This window comes from Garra rufa, chromosome 18 (assembly GCF_049309525.1).
Source record: "Garra rufa chromosome 18, GarRuf1.0, whole genome shotgun sequence".
In the NCBI taxonomy this organism is placed as follows: domain Eukaryota; kingdom Metazoa; phylum Chordata; class Actinopteri; order Cypriniformes; family Cyprinidae; genus Garra; species Garra rufa.
In genome coordinates this window covers 31,408,073-31,428,939 of record NC_133378.1, presented here as the reverse complement: position 1 = coordinate 31,428,939, position 20,867 = coordinate 31,408,073, and the positions used below count along the sequence as shown (strand labels likewise).

Below are 20,867 nucleotides of genomic sequence, written 5' to 3'. Positions count from 1 at the left end.
ACGTTGTTATTTTCAACTTATTTCACTATAACAGCTAATTAACCCGAAAGAAGAATAACGTGGATAGCCCACGGTCTTCAAAACCCCATATTCCAGATCAAGAGTTTTATGATTCTGAGAGCTGTTGTGAAAAGATAGGTGACAAATAGAGCCATGGAGAAAAAATGACAGAGGCTGGCCTTCAAAAAACCTGGCACTGGTGTCAAAGTGACACATTTTCGGCTGGGCAGAGTCCCAAGCAGACAGATTTCTCATTGTATTCCACTCAAGCGCTCAGTTCACAGAGCAGCGCCTCTACAAAGCTGTCAGTCACATATATTGTGCCACTCCTGCAATGCAGAAAGCAAGGCTTCCCGCGTGGGCGACAATCTCATCAGAGACGCTCCCGTGCTATAGGAGGCAAAGAAACATGTCTAGGGGTTCGATAATGTACATCACGTTAGAAAAATCTTAACGTACCAAATCTCAGAGGACCTAGCAGAGGAGATCGATACTAGGTGGGGGAACTCCAGCGGGAAATAATTAACATGAGAGCGGGGAGCTAATGTGAGCGTTCTGAGAGCAGGGTTGTCATGTGTAAAGGTTTTCTGGTGTAGAACGGTTACTTTGGGATTACAAGAGAGTTTATATGCTGCGGTAACAGATAACGAGTTTATCAGTGAGAACTGCTGATATCGATATCTAAAGCAGAGCTGTTGGAGTGGCTGTTAATAACAGCAATGTGATGTAAACATATTTGCTCAAATGAAAGCTTATTTCAACTACATGTAAGTTGTTTACCTTAAAATATGAGCGTCAAACTCAATCAGATGGGCGTTTGTGGTTAAGTGTATAAATATTAATTTAAGAAAATTACAGATCATTTCACTAGATAAGACACTTCTTCCTTGGCTGGAATCATTTAGAATCATTTGAAGCTGCATTAAACTGCATTTTGGAAGTTCAAACTCGCAGGCACCATAGAAGTCCACTATATGGAGAAAATTCCTGAAATGTTTTCCTTAAAAACAATTTCTTTACAACTGAAGAAAGAAAGATATGAACATCTTGGAGGACAAGGGGTGAGTAAATTATCTGTCCATTTTTGTTCTTGAAGTGAACTAATGCTTTAATCTCAATGGCAGTAGGTTAGCTAGCCTTTTAATGCTGATTATTGATTATGGGAAAGTACTGTCCTGATGGCAAGACTTTTCATACTTTAAACAGTCCTTCAAAACATATTGTTTCACTAAAACAAAAATGTGAAAAAACAAACAAACAAAAGACCAAAGAATTTTTTACCAATGTCCAATCCATTACTCTTATTCCTAAAATTCTGTAAAAAGTACATAAATATACACATACAATGTTAAGTTACAACTGCATCTGTTTCTGAATAAATTATGATTTGAAAAAAAATTTATATAAAAAAAAATTGATTCATGGTATTATTTCATTTTAAAGCTTATATATGTCACGGTTTGGTGAGTTGCCCGGATGCACAGCCATATTGGAGATTGCACGGTTAATGTACTACTGAATACGTTGTTTTGCTAATTTACCACAGAAAACATAAGCGGTTAAATCATAAAGACATGGGAAGCAGGAAGGGGCAAAATATTTTGTCAAACTAAAGTTAATAGGCGGTAAAGATACGTACAAGCAGTCCTAATTAAGATATTAGCCTAATATTTCACATACATGACTGGAAATGATAAGAACAAACACGAATGTTGTCAAGATTGTTGCCCAGGAAATCCTGGTTCAGTTTGGCCAACCACAAACGCATTTTATTCCTCAGACAGTTTTTGCACTCTTCTCCTTGATTTGTTATAACGCTTGGCAGTCTATAGTACTTCAAATGTTTTTCCCCATCTGACCGATTAGTACAGCCCAAAACATGACAATAATTGACCATATTCAGCTGCAATAATCAACAAAATATGCGAGTTTCATTGATTTTATTGGCACTGTTTACATTCAGTGCTGCCAACATGGCCAGAAACCCTCTATTAGCACAATGTACTCGGTAAAAAACCCATTATTAACTACATTTTATTTTAACAGGTTTCTTATGATCTGGATTCAATCTGGTGCCAACTAAAATCATATGAATCACATACAGAATGTGATTCATACAAAATCAAAAACATTAGCCAAATGAAAAGTAGTTACATACTGGCATGAGATGGAATGGCATGAGTGGAATCCTCAGAATGAACTATGAAAATTTTCAAATACCAGATCAGGATTGCTTTTGAATAAAACAGTTTTTGACCCTTATGTCAATTGGTCAAAAGTACAAACTTGGCAACAATCTTACATATGAATGCCACAACTGTCAAATAATCAGAAGTAAACATATTCATCTCAGTAATGTCTTAGCGTCTCACTTTACTGATGTTTGCCATTTCTGCTGGAAAAAACTAAAAGCTACATTGCAATTTTTCACTCTGCTCTCTAGGGATCCTGGCCGCTTCCGTGGGGACAGAGTAATTCATAAATGAGACTCACAGGAACTTCTGAACTTCAATGTTTGGTCATGATGAAAAATCACTTTGAGCTAAATCACAGCACTAATGAGATGCATGTGAGCTTTGCGTAATTAGGAAACATATGGTGGAGTCCTGTTAAGCAAACTTGAAGGCAGTCTTTCAAAACCCAGAGGGCAAACAAACGACCTGCAATCCAGTACACATCAGCTACGGCTGGTAAATGGATGCATATGAAACGAATATTGACAAATTCATTACACTGAAGCCACGCCATGTCTAATTGTGATGACTGATGCTGACTGGATGGATGGAGCCCTAGCCGATATCCATAAAATATGCCCCTAAATGTGTTATTTTGTCAATGTGTTGGTTATTGACAAACGAGGAGCATTAAATTGTTGAATGTGTTTAAAATACTTAGACACCATACTGAATGACATATCATACTGAATGATAATGGCTTTGAACACAAATGGTTTGTTTTGCAGTACAAGGCTGTTTCAATTAGAAAACATCTCCAGGGGCAAAGGATAAAAAGTCCATTCACGTTACTGACAGCAAGTCTTTCTTCTTCTTTGGAAGATTTTTTTCAAACAACCCACATTAAGACAGACATAATTTAATCAACTCCAGCACCACACTGATTGCTGCCAGGAAATAATTGCTGTTGTTATGCCTAACATCTCACACATACACGCACAAAATTCAAAAACCACCTTACCAGAAGTTACGAAAGAGAAAACAGCGGCACATTATATTAGAATTATTATATGTAGCTCCACCCATTTTCAGCACAGCGCTCATTGTCCTCTGTCTTCTGTTCGTATTTTCACAGCGTGAAAGTAAGGTCGTACAAAATTATTACAATGAAAATGATATCCGTTGTTAACTCTACAATAAGTAAATCCACTTCACTAGCTAATTACTCAACAGAGATGCTATCCACCTTATTTTCCCCCGAGTGGGTGCGGCCATTTGTAAATGTTATGGGTCTGGTTTCCAGTCTCATCCGCATCCAGCTATTTTTAACTGTAACCAAATAGCTCGTTTTGGTTCTTAATACTGCAAATTGGTGTGTCTTACTATGTTATTTTAATGTGTTATTTTAATGTGTTATTTTAATGTATTATCTTAATTATGTGCAAACAGTTTTACCTTTTACCGCACGTTGTTATTCTTTTCCTTATTTCCCTAGTGGCTAATAAACCGGAAGTCTCACCCATAGGCTTACTTGCGCGTTTAAGAATAAGGTGGATATGTTGCGTTCCAGACGACTATAAATTGGGGTTTTTCCCACCTCCTACTGGGAAATAACGTCTGAAACACCGCTTATTGGATATCCATTAAGTTTATAAAATTAAACCTTAATTTTAGCTTTTCATCAGCTGTTTTCAAAATGAAAGGCAGCATTTTGTTATTTTTTTTCTTTTCTTTTTGCCACAATTGACAGAAATATGACGCGACTGACTGGAACTTGCCATGTCCACACTAATATGTTTTTGTTTGAAAACGCATATATGTGACCCTGGACCACAAAACCAGTCTTATGTCACTGGGGTATATTTGTACCAATAGCCAAAAATACATGGTATGGGTCAAAATTATTAATTTTTCTTTTATGCCAAAAATCATTAAGAAATTAAGTAAAGATCATGTTCCATGAAGATTTTTTGTAAAATTCCTACTATAAATATATCAAAATGTAATTTTTGATTAGTAATATGCATTGTTAAGAACTTAATTTGGAAAACTTTAAAGGTGATTTTCTCAGTATTTTGATTTTTTTGCACCCTCAGATTCCAGATTTTCAAATAGATGTATCTCGGCCAAATATTGTCCTATCCTAACAAACCATATATCAATAAAAAACTTATTTATTGAGCTTTCATATGATGTATACATCTCAGTTTTGTAAAATGTAACCTTATGACTGGTTTTGTGGTCCAGGGTCACATATTTCTCTCCAATTTGGTGTTTCGTCCACACTGAGACAATGTTTTTGTGAAGGAAAACTGAGCTTTTTGAAAACGCTCTTTAAAGTGGATAAATTGTGAAAATGCTGTTTTCACGTTGTAGTGTGGACTGTGAAAACGGAGGCTTTCGAAAACTATGACGCCTGTTTAGTCACTTGACGCATATTGCACCAATAGACATCTGTTTATACTTGTAATTGTGCCTGTTCACTGTGCTATTCACTTGCACACTATTGCTAAAGATATTTAGTTTGTACACTCTTCATATTACAGGCCTACAAAGATGACAGAAAATTTACTCACAATTGCTGTCCTGTGGCAAAACATGAGGGCAGCTGCTTTTTAGATAAAACAGTGAGTGAGTGCGACATGGACGCGTCAGAGAATAATTTTTCCGTAAATAAAATGATCCTGCAAGAAGAATTGCGTTAAAATTTGTCTGGTCTGTATGTAGTTTTTTGAGGTTTTACGCTTGTGCAGTAAGGTGAATTTAACGTTTTCTGTCATTTCAGTGTATTTTCAAATGTATCCAGATTAATGTAGACGTAGCAATAGTGCTACCGTAAAAACTATATACCGTGAAGGATCCTTCGGTCCTCACATGCAGACTGTTTGTGTTTTTATTTTGATTTGTATGTTTTAATTAATTTATAATCATTCGTTTACATAATTACTTATAATCATTTTATAATCATTAGTCATTCATATAATGTATTATTTGATTATTTTTATCATTTATCATCTGATTATTTGATTATCATTTATCATTATATTTTTAATCATATCAATTTATTGTACTTCTGTTTCTTATTATTTTTCTTTGCATATGCATTTTCATTATTGTTCAGTTTTATGATTGTGGGGTTTCATGAGTTGTTTGGTCTACATGAATGAGAAATAGATAAGATGAGATGTTTATCCCAAGTTTAATGGGATGTTGTCATGAATCAGTCAGTTTGATATCATTGTTTGCTGAATTGTGTTCCTCAGACGAAGTCTGAACATTGAGACATACGCAACAAAGATTGTTTAATAAACTCTGTTCTACCTTTTTACCATCATCACTTCGTCTCCTGCTTCTGCTCTTTTCTGGCCTTCATCAGTCAACTTTTTGACTGACAGAGAACTGTTTTTAAACACTCGTTTTGGGTATTTTGGATACCAGACAAGACTTGCTGTTAACAGGGTTTGGGTACAGACAGCGCTGCGACTAGTTGTTCTGTTACCAGAAAAAACGATATTCCTGACAAGATCTGGTGTCCGGGGCTGGATCTTATTTATCTTGACGTGGGGACTTGATCTAACAACCGTAAACTATATTCCGCTAGCACCAGAAACTGTTTAATTATGCAAGCAGACGTTTTTAGGATTTCCCCATTCGGATGCAGTTTTCACATGTTTTTTTACATTTACTTTTGTTCATGCGCATGTGTTTCTCATGTACGCGCAAAAATGCTCTGATATTTAGGTAAACTTCTGACATTTTGTAAGGTGTAAAGTGTAAGGTGTACTACTACTGCTACCAAACATAAAATAATAATTAATGACAGTTTTCAAACAAGTTTATTTATATTGACTGGCCCATAGTGTTAATAGTTTATGTTAACGAAAACTAAACTAATGTGGTTTTGTTAACAAAAAAGACGTAATATAGCCTATTTTGAAAAACATAAACTAAAATGAATTTTCATGAAACGAAACTAAAATAAGCCTATAATTTAGCCAAAATGTTGCAGATTTCAAGTTAGCGTGTTTAATGTGTCTTAACTGAGGCGAGGATTGAGTTTTGCCACACTGCCATAAAGCCTAGATCGATGGAGTGTTGCAGTGATTTTTTTTTTTTTTACTTCAGGGCTTGGCTTTTGCTCTGATATGCATTTTCAGCTGTTAGACCTTTTATTGAGACGTGTGTGCCTTTTCAAATCATACCCATTTAATTGAATGTGCCACAGGTTACTAACATCAGAATGATGAACAGAATGGAGATGTAATATTTTTTTCAATTAGTAGAGGCTACAGAGGACAGTTGAAAACTTGAACCTTCTGTAATAGTTGAATATGAGTCCCTCAGTTGTCCTCCGTGTGAAAAGATGGACCTCAAAATCATACAGTCATTTTTCGAAAGAGTTCAAATACACAAAAATGCTGGAAAACCAAATAATTTGTGGAACCTGAAGGATTTTTCTGAAGAACAGCAGGCAGTTTAACTGTTCAGGACAAACAAGGGACTCATGAACAACTATCACTAAACAAAAAAACACAGCTGTGGAACATTCAGGTAACAACACAGTATTAAGAATCAAGGGGGTGTAAAATTTTGAACGGGTCATTTTTTATAAATTGTGGACTATATGTAAACATCTTATGTGAATTGTCTTATTCCGCTAGTACTAAATAAACAACAACATGCATTTTGTATGATCCCTCTTATTTTGATAAAATAACTAACATTTTGCAGGTTCTGAAAGGGGGGTGTAAACTTTTGACCTCAACTGTAGATGCGTACATACAAAACTTCAAAATGCAAAACTAACCAACTATAGTTGCCCTAGCCTAAAAGAAAGTGTTTTATTTTTTAATTTTTTTAAAAAGTAGATCAAACTGAAACATTCTGTCTCTAACAGTGTACTAACCAACAAAACAGACCAGCTGTATAGTCATAATGACCTGCTCTTGATGTGAGTTCAACACATTGGTGCCAAACATATGGTGAACTCCATATGCTCAGCTTCCGTGACATTATCCAAACTGAAAACACTATTCCAGGACAGCCTACATACGCCAACCCCCCGTGTGCAACTTCGTGACACGATCGAATGTAGCATAACATGATTTTCCCTCTAAATTACATTCTTTGAATATTCAATTCAATCGTTTTTTCATATTTTTATTCCTTGTTTTGGATATCGAGTTACACTATGTTGCTATGGAACTCTTTTATATTGCTCCCGCAGAAGCTGTCACTGGCCGAATGGGAAGGATGTCATAACACGAGGAGGTGGAGAAAAGGCACTTTCATTATCCATCCACAGTGCAGCTCTGGTCCAGAGTCATGACAGTGTCGGCAGTGCCGCCTCTGTGTGCTCTCGTAGCTGCCGTCAGAAAGTCATACCGCCCTCCTTCACTTTTCAAACAGCCCACAGGTCCTCAGCATCACAAAGGACCCTGTGGATAGAGCACGACAGCCCCCGCAAACCTGTCTCCCTCATTCTAGCTACAGACAGGAAAACATCTCAGAGTTGGTGTTTAGCATGCCACTGAGTGAATCATACATGTCAGATATGACTATGAGAAAACAAGGATGACACATTTATGAGGTAATGTGACTTGAGCTATCTGAAACAGTTTGTTTTAGTGGCAGATTTACACATAATGAAAAGAAAAACGTCAATTAAATACATCAATAGTATTGTACAAAATTATATACACTACCAGTCAAAAGTTTTTGAACAGTAAGATTTTTAACGCTTTTTTTAAGTCTGCATTTATTTGATCCAAAGATCAGCAAAAACGGTAACATTTTGAAATATTTTTACTATTTAAAATATTTTTTTTCTATTTGAATATATTTTCAAATGTAATTTATTTCTGTGATGCAAAACAGAATTTTCAGCAGCCAAAGCGAATGCAAATTTGCTCAAATAATGAACTAAACTAGTCTCTGCATATTAAGCTGAAAAATGAAAATGAGTTTTTTTTAACACTGAAAAAAATGACACACTTTACCTATAAGTAAATGTAATTCATTTCACTCAGCACTTGCTTATATAATTACATTTCAACACTATAATGTGAAGCGTGACCCAATCCTCATTAGACAATTAAATGATTTAGAGAAGTCATCCCAGAATACAAGCGAGCGTTGTACTATGTGACAGAGCTCTACGTTTTGCTTTTACTCTGGTAATGAGAGGAAGCTAATTCCCACAATTCATTTTGAGAGATGTCACTGCACGCAAATTGCCTGACTAATCACTGCAATTTAACCACCAACCGCTGAAAACAAATATAAATGGGCTTGAGATGTTTTCTAATATAGTTGCATTTGGTGATGGACTTCAAGAGAATATATAACATCTTGCAATATATTGTGCTCTCTTATATTTATACACATTGTACGATTTTTTATGTTTTTTAAAAAGGAGTATTTTCTGCTCACCAAGCCTGCATTTATTTGATCCAGGTACTGAAAAGGCAGTAAAAATAGTAAAAATATTATAACATTTAAAATAACTGTTTTCTGTTTGAATATATTTTAAAATGTAATTTATTTTTGCATCATTACTCCAGACACATGATCCTTCAGAAATCATTCTAATATTCTGATTTGCTGCTCAAAAACATTTATTATTATTATTAGAGGTCGACCGATGTATCGGTTTTACCGATCAATCGGCACCGATAGTTGATTGGCCGAACTATCGGTTATCGGCAAAAATCCTTGCCGATGGTTTTTCCGGGTTGCATTCTTTGCTGAAGCGGCTCACGCTCCGCTGTCATAGAGTATGAGAGGTTAAGCCCCAGACCAATGTTTAATGCCAGGATTGTTACCATATATTTGTATTGATTTATATCCAGCTGTTCATATTTTTAGCCAGCAAAGTTGCAGATTTAAAGACATGAGAAAGCAAACTGTGTTCATTCAGCCGACAAAATCAGTCACAGCGCGCCTTAGTTTTACATTACACATCTGTCCCACATCGTTCATAAAGACTTGACCCTGGGCTGGAAAATTAAGTATTGTGCATTTAAGCAAACTATTTGTATTTCTGTAGCTCTAATTAAGTCTGTATGCTTAATATAGAGCTATAATTTATGTTTTAGCCTTTTCTTCAGGCTGTTAAAGCATGGTGAGTTTGCATCTTGTTACGCACTTTATTTCACAATGCCATTTTCCTGTTCCTATTTGATTTTAATAACTGATCAACAAAAATATCTATTAAAAATTAAGATAAAAATAATACAAAACGAAATTCGTTAAAGAAGGGATTTTCCACAAATAAAAACGTACGAAGTGGTCAAAAATTGTCTGACCCTCTCCAATTCTCCTGGCATATTGCCGTCCAATTCATACCACGTCCTTTATGACATTTACAAATTACACAAACTTCTTTCGTAATTAACATATTAAACTGAAACAAAACAAAAACAAATCATATTTAAACATAAATGTAAAACAGAAAAGAAATTGTTTCTGAAATGGCTGCAATATAGATCGCACTTTCTCTTTCCGTTTCATGTTTAAACTAACCTTTGCCGCTTTTTGATCATTCTTGAAGTAAACATTTGCCCGTTTGGTGATTAAATAAACTGTTTTAGATTTATGCTTGAACGCGTCCTGTGTGTGTGTGATACCTGCAAGTTGTCCGCGCAACACAGCGCTGCACTTTTGTTCGGTTTCATTAAGGGTGGGTGAAAAATAGATTCTCCGACGCACCTCAATCCTCTCTTCAATGAGCGTGTGTTTTTCCCGCATATGGCACGCGTGCGCGCCAGAAACGCGGCTGGCTTCATTGCACAGAATTTCCACAGTGAGCTAATAAGTGTGTATTGTTTGACCGTGTGAGCTATCAATCGCAGTTTTTGACTTTACATGTGCCTTCATTTCTGCCGTTTGTAATGCAGTAGATGCACTGACAGACTTTCAATTGCTCTTTGTGTTTGTTCGTCCTAAAAAGCTTGATTGCAGATGCGGTTAAATGCACTTGGATTTTCAAATACTTTTATACGAAACTGATGTACACACAGTCATTTATGTTTTCAGAGCAGGACAAAACATTTGATACATCGAAATAGATCTGCATTCGTTTGAATGCAGCCTGTTAAATCAGCAACTGTCTGATCTCACCAGTAATAATCAAACGAAAAAGAAAAAAACTACAACTATTTCTGTAAACTTGCCGACACTTAAAGAACACTAATTTTAAATAAGTAATTGTTTTAAAAAGTAGCCAGCTTATATAATAAAAAAATGTTAAAATTATAGATTCAAAGTGTTAATTTCAACATTTACTGATATATTGTTAAATTTCGAAGTTCATTTTGTTAACATTAATGAACTATGAAATAACTTTAATGATCAATTTATAATTAATATTAATATTTTTATTCATTTACAAAGTATGGTTTAGTATTTATTTTTTTAAATCGTAGAGCACTATTTTAGTTGCCCTTCAATATCCATTTTCAAAATCTATCGGTTAATTAATCGGTATCGGCCAGTGTGGTCCAACCTAGCTATCGGTATCGGTAAAAACCAATATCGGTCGACCTCTAATTATTATGTTGAAAACAGCTGAATAGAATTGATTTCAGTTTTCTTTGATGAATAGAAAGATCCAAAGATCAGCATTTAACTTCTGTAATATTATAAATGTCTTTATCATCACTTTTGATCAATTTAAAGCATCCATGCTAAATAAAAATATTAATTTTTGTCATTTCTTTCCCAAAATTTATACCGACTCCAAGCATTTGAATGGTATAGTGAATAATTAGAAAATCTAGTTAGAAAATCTTTTTTTTTTTTTTTTTTTTAGATAAATGCTGATCTTTGGATCTTTCTGTTAATCAAAGAATCCTGAAAAAAAATGTACTTAACTGTTTTAAATATTGATAATAAAAATAAATGTTTCTTAAACAGCAAATCAGCATATTAGAATGATTTCTGAAGGATCATGTGACACCTAATACTGGAGTAATGATGATAAAAATGTAGCTTTGAATTCACAGGAATAAATTACATTTTAAAATATATTCAAACAGAAAGCAGTTATTTTAAATAGTAAAAAATATTTCAAAATTTGACTGTTCTTACTGTACTTTGGATCAACCGGTGGACCAGGGAACCTAATCACAGTAAACGGCACCACGAAAAAGGAGCAATACATCAAAATTCTCAGAGAAACCTGGCTTTGGGCACCAGTGGACATTTCAGCACGACAATGACCCAAAACACACAGCAAAAGTGGTGAAGAAATGTTAGCAGACAAAAACATTAACGTTTTGCAGTGGCCCAGCCAGAGTCCTGACTTAAATCCAATTGAGAATCTGTGGAGGGAGCTAAAGATCAGGGTGTTGGCAAGGAGACCCTCCAACCTGAAAGAGTTGGAGCTCATCGCTAAAGATGAATGGGCAAAAATACCAGTGGAGACATGCAAAAAGCTGGTCTGCAAATATAGGAAGTGTCTGATTGCTGTAATAGCCAAAAAAGGCTTTTCTACTGATTATTGAGAAGGGTATGAATAATTTTGGACATGCCACTTTTTGTTCAAATGTAAATAAATCCACAATGATGCCTCTTGTACATCGTCTTATTATCTTTTGGGAGAAGCCTGGATCATTTCCGGTCAAAAAAAACTTGCTGGTTGAATAAAAGTAACTTTAGGTCAGAATTATACCAGACGTATGAATAATTTCAGGCTTGACTGTATATATATATATATATATATATATTTTGTATCAATTTTTTATTTAATACAATATATAATAAAAAATAATAATATACAGATTAGTTCTACATATTAGTTAAATAATCTATCATATAAGTAGTGGTGGGCCGTTATCGGCGTTAACGTGCTGCGTTAACGTGAAACTCTTATCGTGCGATAAAAAAAATATCGCCGTTAATCTATTCTCAAATTTGGGTTGGGAGCTGGGTCTAAACTACGCAAGCTATGGTGACTTTCACCTTGATAGTTTAACGCGGATGTATACCGAAGAATATGGTTGCGCGTTTAAGTCTCCTCCACCAAAACACAGACGGGATCGCTGTCGTCCTCCATTCATAAAAACCGAATCTACTATAGCGAAATGCCACGTAAATTCGTCGTTTTTTGGATTCATAAATCAAATGTTGGTCAGTCACTTAATTCAAATCGCGATATGGACTAGTGTATGTGAAAACTGAAATGCAAAAAGACCGTTTTAATATGAATCCGATATGTTCCGTTTGCCTAGCTGTATGTATGCATTGCGGAGACGAGCTTTTACTACACGCATACTGAAACACACGTGACGCTCCTGGTAATTTTTGGCATTTTCATCTCACATGAACAGATAAACTCAATCTCCCAAACTGCTGTGAGTATCACTTTTACCGTTTCATTTGAGAAAACTAGCATCATATCATAGTGTATGACACAGAAACTTCATGGCAAACTGTCAAAATAAAAGTACGGTGTAACATGTAATGGGTTGGGTAGGTGTTGACGTTAAAAAAACACAATCTAATAGGTAGAAAAAATAATTTCATTGTTAGTTAGTTAGTAAACACAAGTACATCTAATTGAACATAATTTATTTTCATCAAATTATCATAGAACAGCTTTATGAGCTTTATGATCCAGACTTTAAGTCATTATTTGGGTAGCACACATATTCTGAATGCCTTCAGCAGAATTCAAATTAGCCATTTTAATCTAGATTAATTCCAAGATTTAATCTAGATTAATCTAGATTAAAAAAATTAATCTATGCCCACCCCTACATATAAGATATTTTTTAAAAAAATAATAAAATAAAATTACAATATTGGACAATCTCTTATAGGTATAGACTGTCTCGTGAATGTTAATGGAGTTCATGTATCTGCATTGAATGAGAAAGCAAAAAAGTAAAGACTTTGATGAATATAAAGTGCTGTCATCAGCATGTTTGGGAATGAATCATTTACAGCTGTCAGGCAACACTGTCTAAGAAATATGACTCACATTTAATTGGCATCTAGCTGGATTTATGACAATGAGAAGACACTAAGGCTTACTCACAAAGATATTAGACACAGAATGCTTTATTAAGAATCTTTCAAGCAAACAGAAAGCCCACTCAATCATGATCAGTCTAGGAGTAACTGTCAAGACGTGCTCAGAGTATCTGCCTAAAGCGGATAGTACAAAGTCAGCTCAAATCATGGTTTTCCTCTCACGGTAATGAGATGCATTGGTTTTAGTGAAGTTTAGGATATGAAATATTACCATCAGAAACGAATCTGCATTTTGAATAAATAACATCTAACTGGAGGTGTTTGCAGTCATGTTCTTTCACAGATACACTCTCCCTCTGAGCAAACTTATCAGTCGTTCACACTTTTCTGAAAACTGCCAAAGCCTCCTCAACAGTGTCCTCCTCAAAAAAATCACACTTAAAAAAATTATCAGTATTTGAAAATGCAAAGAGGAACGGCACTAACCAATCTCCAGCCAACATAGTGAATAGTGAATGCTTGCTGTGAAAGTGTTCCTCATGAATAGAGCCAAAACAAAGGAAAGGGTGTTATGCAGCTCAAATCGATGACAAAGTACAGTTACATAATTAATGAGCTTGCTGTGCGGCTTCGTTCACGTTAACATTTGAAGCAGGTGACAAAGTGGTTGCTGTCTCTGGAGACCTACCTGTCAATAATCTGAGATGGAAAAGATGCAGGTCTAAATATCATTTCCTCATATGTATCGCTGATGGATAACACTTTCTGAATGGATAAATGTATTTTGCTCTAGCTAACATTTTAATATTGTTTGATGGATTAGATTTGTACATCTTTTTTGGACCTCATGCAAAACAGTAAATGCCAGGATGTTACTATGTGGTTGCCAGATCCTTTTTAACAACATACTATCTTCAAATTATATGATATATGATATGATATATGATACATTTACATTATATATTATATTCTTTATGCATTATTTTATATTTTTACATTTTTTGTTTATATTTTATTTATATTTATGTATACATTTAGTTTTTAATGTTTCATTTTTTTATTTAATGTTTTTGTTTACTTTCATTTATATCTTATTTATATTATTTATGTATTGTTTTACTTTATATTTCATATATTTTTAAACTATATATTATTATTTATTTTTATATATATTTTGTATTTATATTATGTTATATTTTACAGTTTTATTTTATATTATTATATATTTTATTTTTTATTTTTTAGTAAGATCTTTAAGTATTATCTTATTTTATATTGTTTACCATTATATACTATATTATCTTATATGACCGTATATTACATTTTATTTTGTTCTATTATAAAATCATATTATATTATTTTACACTATATTTTATTTTATTTTATTATTTATTTTAATAGTAGTAATATTACATTTTATTTTATGTTTACCATCATATAATTGTAGCATCTTATATTATCTTATAATACATTGTATTTTATATTGTATTATGAATTATTAAGATATTTATATGATATATTATATTTTGAGATTTTTCATTCACATTTATTATGCATTATTTTATATTCTATTTTTAGGTTTTTATTGACACTTATATTTTTTATATTTATTTTGTGTATTATTTTAGATTTTTTAATGTTTTTGTTTTATTTAATTTATATTGTTTTAAATTTTACATTATATTCTTTTATATTAATATTATATTAATATTATTAATATTAATATTAATATTCTATTTTTAAAATATTTATTTAATTTTTTTATATTATACACATTTTTATATTATTAGATATTTGACACCTTTATTAAGATTTTATGTATTTTATTTTATATTGTTTACCATCATATACTGTATTATATTATCTTATATTACATTTATTTTAATTTAATTCGAATATTGGATTATATTATTTTACACTATTTCGTATTTTTTTTAATGATTTTACTTTTTAATATTATTATTTGAATAATTGTTCACCATAATAATTGTGGTATATTATATTATATCCAGTGCAATTACACATCTCAAATAATTTTTCACAAAACTGCATACACATTATTAATATTTTTGTCATATCATATCATATCATATCATATAATTTCATATTATATAATATCAAAAGATATTTTACATGATATATTATATTTTTAGTTGTTTATTAATATTTATTATTATATTTTTACAGTTTAATTAAAATTTACATTTTATTTAAATTTATTTTATGTAAGATTATGTATTTTTATGTATTTATATTTTTAATATTTTGTTTATATTTATTTATATTTTATTTACATTATTGTATGTGTAATTTGACTTTATATGATTTTATACTATATATAATTTATATTATAAGATTTTATGTACTACTTTGTATTGTTTTACCATAAATAAAATGTATTATATTATCTAATATTACATTTTATTTAATTATATTCTGATATCATATTATTTTACACTAGATTTTATTTTATAATTATATATTTTTAGAATTATATTTACATTTTATTTATATTTATTGTATTATTTTATTACCATCATATAATTGTAGTATCTTATATCACGCTTTATACTTTATTATATTATCCAGTGAAATACATTATCAATATTTTTGTCTCTGACAAAACTAATGTTATTATTAAATTACATTATTGTAATTTATTGCAAATATTTTAAATATTATGATTTAATATTCCTTCTAATGCAAAATGTAGACAGCCCGAAGGTTCAATCCAATACATTGAATGAGACAGATCTGTAGAGCTTTTTTTTGCTGTGGTCAGCAAGCGTAGGTTGCTCTGACATGAGGAGAGTAAATTCAAACCTTCCCATCAAGAGGATAGAATAATTTCCTGTCACTCAACATTCAGATGATGAACCAACATTTTGAAGGTTCACTCAAGGTCTTTTTTTTTCACATCAGAAACTTTTTGCACATAATAAACCGAATACTATTCACTTTATCACAGTAATCGCTCTGTTATTAATCACTTTTACTCATGAAATTAATTATTTGTGGCTAAGAAGATTATTAAGTAAAAACAATAAGGAAAGCAACAACAAAATATTAAAAAAATTTGTCTTTAAATTAATATACTGTGTGGTGTTCAATAATATCTGCACACTAATTGCACATTGAGTTTCATTAGTGCAGCAGTTATGTAAAAAACAAATTACAGGAATACTGCAGAACATTAGTTTTCAGATGTGAAGGGGGAAATACAATGCAAAAAAACTAATTACTCTTTCTTATCTGCTTAAAACAGAGCTGTATTCACAAACCAGCTCACTCCATAGACCCATACTAATATAATATAAAAACAATGATGACTAGATTAATAGAATAGAAATATGATCTCTTATCTTATCGTATTGACAGTCATAGCACCGTGCACCTACTAAACTGTTGCTGTTTTTTATCCTCAACACAAATGCAAAAACCACAATAACATTTTGTCACAGTGACATTTCTGACATGTCAGCAGTTCTCTTGCCGTTTATCGCCGTCGCTCTACACATGCAGGTTGCTCTTAGTGGTCGTGGCACCAGGCAGAATATATGCAAGTGAGCTGGAGACTACAAAGAGAGGGAGTGATTTGATTATGTTTCAGTTAAAGATGCATCATATGAGTCATCTGCAACCATAGAGGAGAAACGCTGCTCCTTCACACTCCCTTACACTCTAACAACCTACTAGAATAGGTTCTTACATAAACATTTCAGAAATAAGCGCCACTCGATAGGTGATCATGCTTATCAGTGCAGCATGAATTACAGTGCAAACACTGACCAGGAGCAACAGTATTCTAGAAACTGGGTTTCCCAGCCAGGAGTACAGACGAGAGTATAATCTGTATTTGAAAGGGACGTGGAAATAATATTTATGTGGGTGAAATCTATCATGAACATGTGAACAGTTATATTTCATCATAAATTCAAAGGAAAATATCAACTGTTTTAGGACCTTTCATATTTTTTGCATTGTTGATGTTATTTTCACAACAATTAAGCACCATTCTCATAACCATAATTCAAAAATAATGCTATATATTTTTGAGTTATGTTTATATCAAAGACTATTTTCATATTGTTTTGATTTATTACTGTATTCATGAACCAGTCATAATTTTTTTTTAGTTTTTGAATTTGAAATTTTGAAATAAGCTTTCCATTGATGTTTGTTTTGTTAGGATTTGACTAAAATTTATCTGAGATACAACTATTTGAAACTCTGAAATCGGAGTGTGCAAAAAAAATCTAAGAAAATCGCCTTTAAAGTTGTCTAAATGAAGTTCTTAGCAATGCATATTACTAATCAAAAATTAAGTTTTGATATATTTACAGTAGAAAATGTACAAAATATTTTCATTGAACATGATCTTTACTTAATATCCGAATGATTTCTGGCATAGAAGAAAAATTGATCATTTGGACCCATACAGTGTATTTTTGGCAATTGCTACAAATACACCTGTGCTACTTAAAACTGGTTTTGTGGTCCAGGGTCACAAATAGTATAATTGTTTTTCCGACTTTCTGTTATGTACCCATAGAGGCTAATGAATCTGAAGTCTTGCCCGTTCACTACAGAGGGTTTGCACTTACATCACGGTTTGGCCAGTTACTCGGATGCACAACCATTTTATAGATACTCAGATGTAAACAACAGCATGGATTGCAAGGTTAATGTACTACTGAATATGTTGTTCTGCTAATTTAGGCTGTTTTAACCATTGGAAAAAACGTGTGGAAGCTACTAGATCATATACAGAAGGACTTAGGAAAGGGCACATCATTTTGATAAACTAAGTTAATAGGTGGTAAAGATAAATATGAGCAGTATTAATTAAGATATTCGCTTAATATTTCACCCACCTGACTGGAAGTGATAAGAACAAACACAAATGTTGTCAAGATTCTTGCCCTGGAAATCCTGGTTCAGTTTGGCCAAACACAAACGCCTTTTGTTCCTCAGACAGTCTTTTGCACTCTTCTCCTTGATTTGTAATTAGTTTTGGCAGTCTAGTACTCCAAATGTTTTTCCCGGTCTGACCAGCCCAAAATATGACAATAATTGACTTTTTTCAGCAGCGATAAATTGTCAGCAAAATTTTCGAGTTCCTTTTGGGTCAGTGGCATTGTTTACATTCAGTGCAACCAATGTGTCCGATTGATGTCGCGTTATGAAAACACTCTATAAAACGATTATTTCTATGTTGAAATATATGTCACACTAACTTTCATTTATGAATTCAATTTATATTAGACTCATATTTTGTGCTTAATTGTGGCATGAAAGCAACGCTACAATTCACAAACACGCTGTAAACTCTAAGTCACATGACAACAAAATGTCTTTCATTTCGGTTTTTTCAAGTTTTCAAAAATTATAAGATTTTTTTCAAGAAAATATAATATTTCAAAATGATTTTTTTCACTTCTCATTTTTAAATAAACATGTAGGCTATTTTGCTAAACTAATTTTGTTCTTTTTTAGCTTTTTAATAAGACCTTTTTTGTAATATAACAACCTTTGAACAGTTACAAACTCTACACTTTTTTGTTTTTGTAAACCCTACAAATAATGCTAAAATGACTTCTAGTCATATTGGTATTTGAGTCATTTTGTATAAAGTATTTTTTGAATGAACAACATTAAAGATTCGGATAACGTTCGTCAAGTCAATTGACTTTACGCAGATATTTGTGTAGGATGGGTAACCTCATTAGGGTTTCTTACATATTATCACGGCTCTTCCCACATCAAAACGTGAAATAAACGTCCAGAGCTCTTGCCATCTCCACAGCGGATTCCCATCACTTCAAGACAGCTGTCAGGTTCAGTTGCGCGACTAAACAACACAAATGTCGAACTCAGCTAATAAAACATTTAAGAAGAAGTTGAAAACGACAGCCTGAGCTTAAACTCTTTTGGAAAAGCCCTACTTCAATTAATCAGTGAGTCACTGGAAAGCACTGCAGTAGTAACTGGTGTAACGGAACGAAGCAGATGGAGGGATACGGACAGCTCTGAAAGTATGAATGAAAACCGAGGCGAATCAATGCGAGCAACGCCTGTGCTGAAAAAGCACGTGTTTTAATCTACTTTGACGGAGAAATGAGTTGAAACCAGCTTAGATGCAGTTCAGAAACAGGATATAAAGAGAATAGTGGTCGCGGGCACGGATTTGTATTCTTTCGCACATGCACGCGCTCCTTTGCTGCGGCTCTAGTTCACACAGATGTGTAAAATACGGCATCAAACTCATTTTACCCTCAGTCTGCGTTTAGTCTTTGTTCATGCAAAACATAAAACATGCTGTTTAGCATCGTTTACCAGCTCCGTTGTCATGTTCTGCTGTGTGGTGGCAATCATGTTTGCAGGATTCGGCACCCCAATTCAGCTCAGATCCAGCTCCTATAATGCAGTTCACTGCTCTTCCAGCACTTGAAAGCCTTGTTTGAGTTCGTGCTGCAAGTTGCTCTACACACCCTACTGGCGGATCCCTTTAATAGGATGGTGTAAAGTTGGCCATCCCTCTCTCTCTCTCTCCCTCTCTCTCCCACAGTTACAGTGTCGGTGCCTATTGAACAACTAGGATATTAATCAAGACAACACGCTGCTTCTGGCTTCTGCCCTTTTTTAATTTGTCCAAGGAACCAGTCACACTGTACTCGCTTGATTAACAGTAAGCTGAGATAGATAGATAGATAGATAGATAGATAGATAGATAGATAGATAGATAGATAGATAGATAGATAGATAGATAGATAGATAGATAGATAGATAGATAGATAGATAGATAGATAGATAGATAGATAGATGGATGATATAGTAGCTTACAAAAGGGAAATGTGCAGTTAGATATACTGTTTAGATAGAAGGAAACTAGGCATAAATAGTAATTAGCCTAATGCATCTACTGAAAGGAAATATTTATTTATTTATCTAATTAATTTATGTCTGGCCCATTTAAATTACCAGCATGAAAAGCAACCTTAGGACATCTTAGATGCCAAAGACCCTTATATATGATCATCCTCATGCAATAGACCCTCATCCTAAACTTGAAAGGCATCTATTTGTATATAAAGACCCAGTTTATACTGTCAAAATGGATATATGGGGAAAAAATAATTTTTATTTATCTTGAATTATTACAATACCCTTTTTCTAAAACACTGTACTGCTGGTTTTATTTATTTTTGTATTTATTTTAAATTTATTTAGTTGGTTAAAGCTTATTTTTTATTATCTATTAATTACCATTTTATGGATATATATATATATATATATATATATATATATATATATATATATATATATATATATATATTATAATATCATATTATATCCAGTGCAATTGCAAATCTGAAATGTTTCAAAAAAGTGCACACACATATATCATATTATATGATATTATATAAGCTATTTTACATGATATATTATATTTTTTGACTTGTCATTAATATTAGTTATGCATTATTTTATTTTTTTTTTAACATTTTTATTTATATTTATATTTTTTATATTTATTTTATGTATTATTTTAGTTTTTTTATATTTTAATTTTATTTTAAGTTTTTTTTATTTATATTTTATTGGTGTTATTTAGCGTATTATTTTACATGATATTATTTTATTCTATATATTATTTTATATATTCTTTTAAATATTATTTGATATTATATTATAGACAATATTTTATTTTAAATT

General features: G+C 32.6%; 1 protein-coding gene across 1 annotated transcript in view; it reads right to left on the bottom strand.

Moving 5' to 3' along the window:
* The window catches only part of LOC141290597 (inactive dipeptidyl peptidase 10), an 82,563-nt gene extending 62,947 nt beyond the window's left edge, over positions 1-19,616 (bottom strand). The window contains exon 1 of the mRNA XM_073822712.1: positions 19,488-19,616. Coding sequence (XP_073678813.1) covers positions 19,488-19,526 — 39 coding nt within the window. The 5' untranslated portion in view covers positions 19,527-19,616. The remainder of the gene's footprint in view (positions 1-19,487) is intronic.
* Between the last annotated feature and the right edge of the window lie 1,251 nt (positions 19,617-20,867).